The sequence below is a fragment of the Nematolebias whitei genome, chromosome 10 (assembly GCF_014905685.2).
Source record: "Nematolebias whitei isolate Nwh7 chromosome 10, NemWhi1, whole genome shotgun sequence".
Lineage (NCBI taxonomy): Eukaryota > Metazoa > Chordata > Actinopteri > Cyprinodontiformes > Rivulidae > Nematolebias > Nematolebias whitei.
This window is the reverse complement of record NC_056507.1, coordinates 5418901-5425310: the sequence shown is the minus strand read 5'-3', so window position 1 is coordinate 5425310 and position 6410 is coordinate 5418901. Positions and strand designations below refer to the sequence as shown.

The following is a 6410-nucleotide window of genomic DNA, read 5'->3' as shown; positions in this document are numbered from 1 at the left end:
GAAGTTTCCTCAATCAATGATGGTTTGGGTCCATGTCCTCTGCTGGTGTTGGTCCACTGTGTTTTCTGAAGTCCACAGTCAACACAGCATCTAGCAGGACATTTTAGAGACTTCATGCTTCCTTCTGCTGACGAGCTTTATGGAGATGCTGATTTCATTTTCCAGCAGGACTCGGCTCCTGACCACACTGACAAAGGTACCAAAAGCTGACTGTGAAATATTCCAATTTTCTGAAACACAGAGTTTTGTTTGTTCATTGTCTGTAAAACATAATCATCAACATTATAAGAAATAAAGGCTTGAAATATTTCCTCTGTGTAATAAAGGAATTTCATTTTCTGAAGTGAATGACAAAAAACAAAAAAAAAAAACTTTTCACAATGTTCCAGTGGTGTGGCACATTTGGTAGAGCTGTTGCCTCTCAGCAAAATGGTTGCCAGATCAAGTCCAAGCCAGGGACCTTTCTGGGTGGAGTTTGCATGTTCTCCCCATGCATGCGTGGGTTTTGTCCGGGTACTCCGGTTTCCTCACAGACCAAAAACATGCATGTTAGGGTAACTTTAAATTGTCCCTTGGTGTGAGCGAGAAATGATTGTTTATCTCTTTGCATCCCTGTCATGAACCTACGACCTGTCCAGGGTGTCCCCCGTCTCTCACACAGTGATGGCTGGACATGGGCACCAGTGACCCCCACAACCCGAAAAGGAAGAAGCGGGTAAAGATAATGGATGGGTAGATGGATGGTATTCTAATTTTAATTGATGCACCAGTAAATAGTGCAGATGGTTACTCTTAGCTCCTTACAAGATGGCAGCAGGAAATCTCGTCTTGAGCAGGACTCCTTGTCCTAATAGAGTTTACGCTGGTGAAGATTCTCAGTCATCCAGGACATCCATCCATCATCTTTACCCGCTTATTCCATTTTGGGTCACCGGGGTCGCTGGTGCCCATGTCCAGCAATCACTGTGCGAGGGGCGGGGTACACCCTGGACGGGTCGCAAGTCCATCACAGGGCCACATAGAGACAAACGAGACAAACAACCATTCACTCTCTCACTCACACCTAGGGACAATTTTAGAGTTACCAATCAGCCTAACATGCATGTTTTTGGTATGTGGGAGGAAACCGGAGCACCAGGAGAAAACCCACGCATGCACGGAGAGAACATGCAAACTCCACCCAGAAAGGCCCCTGGACCGGGGTTTGTGCCACCGTGCTGCCCCCCCAGGACATGGTAAATAATAATAAAAAAGTTATAAACAAAACAAATGGACGTTATTTGTCTTAAGTTTATTTGTAACGTCTTCAGTTACAAATAAAGTCCAGTTGTTTTGTTTATAACTTTTTTTTGGACCTAATAGAGTTTCCGAAGTTCGATGTAGCTCCTTACAAGATGGCGGCAGGAAAACTCGTCCTGAGCAGGACTACTTGTCCTAATAGCTTTTCCGTAGTTCGATGCTGTGAAGCTGTGTGATTAATACATCTTTCGTCCTTTCTAGACGAAACTTGAAGAATATGTGTTTGTAAGTAATAGTTAAAGTTCTCATAACATAACTGCCTTTAGTAATGGTTAAAACGTTTGATTTGTGTATAAATTTCAGGGATAATCACGAAGCCAACTCAACTGCGTTAGTTTTTCTACAGCGCAATGCTAAGTTAGCATCTGAGCTAATCGTTGTCAGGAGCCTGTGTTTGGTTGTTTCTGTTTTGCCATATGTTCGTGTGTACTCTTTGTAATCTGGGTTCTTCCATGAGGTGATAATTCTGGGTTAGCTGCCCATGTTACGCTGAAAGTCGGAGTTTTCATGATTTTGGACGCGCTCTCTTTGAGCCCGGCTTGGTCTCCATGGCAACAGAGGTCTAACAATGCGTTCAGTGTTTATGCGCAACTTGTTTACTCATTCTGTTTTAAACTATCAGGATAAGAGAAATCGGTCTGAAACAAAATTATTTTTGTCAACATAGTTCTGCCCGATTCTGTAACATTTGAATCAAATAATAATAATAATAATAATGTTGTGTTATGTGTTGCCATCATTATGTTCACATACAATGGCGAAATTGGCTGTCTGCATTTGACCCATCCACCCCCAGGTGGTGCAGTGGGTGGTTATTGGGCGGGGGGGGGCAAATGGGGATGGGGTGTCCTGCTCAGAGACACCACGAGATGTGCAATGACTGGGGATCGAGCCTGGGACTTTCAGGTCCCGGGTCAGCTGCCCTGCCTCTGCCCCATCTCAGCCCCCATAAAAGTTTGAATCAAACCCGGGCTGCGGCAGTGAGACGCCGAACCCTAACCACTAGACCACCAGGGACTCTGTCTAATTGTCAATAAAATCGTCCAATGATTTTTGAGCGCCAATCACTGAACCGCATTTATGTGTTAATCAAATGAAGGGAGGCTATTTACGTGTCAGATTTAATTACGAGCACTGTTTATTCGTTTGTATCTACTTATCCAGTTATTTACATATTTATGTTATTAATGCATCACTGAATTGACCATGGCCAGAATCAAACAGGGACAGAAAATACGTGATTACATTAAAAAATATAGGCTGTAGTCTATTAATTCTAAAGTTGGGTAATATCATTTTGTTTAATTAAAACTTAGTTTAAATTTTTTAATTAACTTGCATGAAAAGACAGGGAAGTGCTCTTAAAGCTTTTATTATGCTCACAACCTATTATTTTCTACTTTGCTCCATTTATTACTGTATAAAGCCTCAGATCGCAGTAAAAAAAATACACGTGGATGGTACAACACAATACAGTCAAGCATTTATTAAAAATGATGAATGACCTGTGGGTGACTTCAGGTCAGCTGGGGCGTTTTTGTTTTTGTAATTAGATCTTTTGAGCACAATTTTGTCATTTAAGTTTTATAATTAACACAATATATTAAACATTTTAACTCATTATATGCTTTAGTTTGTATATCAGAGAATACTTAATTAACACAATATAAATTTGATTTGGTTGAAGTTCTTTGCACATAATGAGACCTTGAGAGTTAAAAGTAAAACGACAAAATATTATTTAAAAATTGACTGAACTATAGCACGAACACATTTAGAGGCGTATTAGTTTAATTTAAATCTTGACACAATAAAATCAAATAAACTCTTCAAAGTGACCATCATAATGTGATCCTTTGTCTTTCTGCAGGTTCGTTCCTGAGAGAAACCCCCAGCTTGTGTGGACTGTTTGACAAGCCAGAGAAGGATCTACCGGTGACTCTTTCATGGGATTTAGCTGCCGGTGTTGTGACTTTATTTGGAAGTCACAGAAGAGCTGAGGAGGAGTTGACTTGTGGTGAAATCTTCTAAATCTCTGCATCGTGTTGAAAGTAAGTTGCTGTGTACTTACACATAAAAATCAGGACACTGACTGATGTGTTTTTTTTAACTGTTTACTAAGCTGCACTTATTTTGTTGAACCATAAAGACAATTATTGTTCGAGATTCATGTCGTTCGCATCACATGTGCTACATGAGGTGGAATGAAATTGTGTACTCAAGGTCCCAGTTACACCCGAAAATAGCAAAAATATAAAGTATAAAAAAGAAACACTGTACAAGGATCTATGATATAGGCTAAACAATAATAATGTAAAATAATACAGTGTATGATATTATATTCAAATTTTAAAATACTTTATTAATCCCAGAGGGAAATTACCAGTAAATGTTGTTGTAACTCATCACCTTGGTTTCATTACAGAGTTGTTCAAGATAAGATAAGATAAGATAAAACTTTATTGATCCCGTGGGAAATTATTGTGCCAGAGTTTCAGTACAAAGGAACAAACACAAGAATCACAAGTAGGCCTGTCGCAATAAACAATAAATCAATTAATTGCATGGGGGAGTGGTGGCGCAGCGGTTAGAAGATGGACTTGTGATCAGAAAGTCGCAGGTTCACCTTCCGGCACCGTCAACATCAAAATGTGGGTGGAAAAGATGAAACACCCACACCTCCCTCCACCCTCATTCGCCCCACCCTGGGCCCCTGAGCAAGGCCCTTAAACCATCTGCTCCCTAAACAGGTCTCTCTTGGAAATGAGTTCTCGTGGCTCAGTGAGACTACCTGGATAAATAAAGGGTAAATGAAAAAAAAAAAAAATTATCGCCATTATTTTAATTTATCGGCTTTATCGTTTCTTTGTGTCTCTCTCTTTCTACTGAAGACACTGGACGACAAAAGGCTCAACTCCGGTGCTCTTCACTGACCCCTCTCTTTCGCTTTAAAATCTGTTTTAACCGTCCAAAATCGCGTTTTTGGATCGTTAAACGCAGCTAAGCTGAGAAGCTAAGTGTTTTACATCGGATGACCTTCCTGACACAACCCTCACCATTTACCCGGACTTGGGGCCGGCACAAGAGATACACTGGCTTGTGCTCCCTAGTGGCTGTTTTTCTTTATTCACAACAATTTCAACACATATGACAAATCTGAAGGAAGTGTTTTTCCCCTCATTACACAGCAATATAAACACCGATATTAACGCAAAATCAATTCATGAAGCCTAAAATTATTATTTTAAGATAATCTTTTTGGTTCTTGTTAGAAGTCTGGCAGCTACACTCTGTTCAGTCTGGAATCAATTTATTATTGAAGCAAGCTAAAAAGTTTATTTGGAAAATTGTAAGAATATGAGGGTTCTCATTATGCGCTGTATTTTAGATTGATGATCATATGTGTTCTCTAAGCTGGTAAGAACATATTGGAACAAGCACAGGAACAGGGTGCTGAAATGTAAAATTGTTGTCAAATAAATAAATAAAATGATAATTTGTGACATATTGCCTTTGCTCCAACAAGGAACCACCTAGTGTTTCTGTTTGTTTTGCCATCTTCTAGGAGCCAGTCAGAAGGATGTCGATCTTCTGTGTATTTAGTTTCAAAAGGTTTTCTGACAATTGTCCCTAATATTTCATGCATTTCAGTGTTTGCTGCAGATGTTCAGCAGATGGTGCTGATTAAAGCAGAACCTTCTGAAGAATGGAACCCTGGTATGGACCAGCAGGAACCAGAAGTCTTCAACATAAAGGAGGAAGAGGAGGAACTGTGGACCAATCTGGATGGTGAACAGTTTAATGTGAAGGAGGAGGTTGATGCCAGCAGCTTTTCATTCACTGCAGACCCTTTGAAAAGAGAGGATGACGAAGAGAAACCTCTGGTCTCACAGCTTCATCAGCACCAAGTGGAAAGCAGAGATCTTCCAAGCAGCAGCTCAGCTGATCAGATGACAGCAACAACTGGTGGAGAGGACTGTGGAGGAGAAGAAACTAGCAGGAACCCAGAACTAAATACTCATGAAGAGGATTCCAGCTCTTCAAAGACTGAAGTCAGTGAGGATGATGAAGTGGATGATGAGGATTGGAATGACTCTTCAAGTTGTTTGGTTAATAAGAAATATGTGAAAGTGAAGGAAAATGTCGTTGCATGCAGGAAAGTCCAGACAAGACAGAAATCATTTACTTGTGATGACTGTGGCAAAAGATTTACTAGACAAGGAGCTCTAAAGAAACACATGAGAGTCCACACTGGAGAAAGACCATTTCCCTGTGACCTTTGTGGGCAAATGTTTAGATGCAATACACATTTACAGACACACAGGAGAATCCATACTGGAGAGAAACCATTTCCTTGTAAAGTTTGTGGGAAAAGGTTCAACCAAAGAACAAATATAAAAACACACATGCGAATCCACACAGGAGAGAAGCCATTTTTTTGTGATGTTTGTGGACAGATGTTTAGCCGAAAGATATGTTTAAACAGGCACATGACAATCCACACAGGAGAGAAGCCATTTTCTTGTGATGTTTGTGGTCAGACGTTCAGCCGAAAGACTAATTTAAACAGACATGTAATGATCCACACAAGACAAAAACCATTTCCTTGTGAGTTTTGTGGACAAATGTTTAGCCAAAAGGTAACTTTAGACACACACATGAGAATCCACACAGGAGAGAAACCATTTTCTTGTGATGTCTGTGGTCAGATGTTTAACCAAAAGGCAAGTTTAACCAGACATATGAGAATCCATACTGGAGAGAAACCGTTTTCTTGTGACATTTGTAGTCAGATGTTTAACCAAAAGACAAGTTTAAGCAGACACATGAAACTCCACATAGGGCAGGAACCATTATCTTGTAATGTTTGTGGACAAATATTTGACCAAAATAGAAATTTGAACAAAAATGTGCAAATTGATACAGGAAAGAAACTGCTTCCTTGTGATATTTGTGGGCGAATGTTTGGCCAAAAGCTGAATTTAAATACAGAGAAGATAGAAACCATTTCCTTGTGAACTTTGTAGACAAATGTTTAGTCAAAACTCAAATTAATATCGACATGAGAATCCACACAGCACTGACACTATTTCGTTGTGGTGTTTGTGGAC

At 39.9% G+C, this 6410-nt stretch overlaps 1 protein-coding gene across 1 annotated transcript; it reads left to right on the top strand.

Annotated features, from left to right (window-relative positions):
• Window positions 1-4958: 4958 nt before the first annotated feature.
• Window positions 4959-6410, top strand: LOC119415404 (zinc finger protein OZF-like). The gene has a single exon (XM_037682541.1). The coding sequence runs from the start codon at window positions 4974-4976 to the stop codon at window positions 6315-6317; it is 1344 nt and encodes a 447-aa protein (XP_037538469.1). The 5' UTR covers window positions 4959-4973; the 3' UTR covers window positions 6318-6410.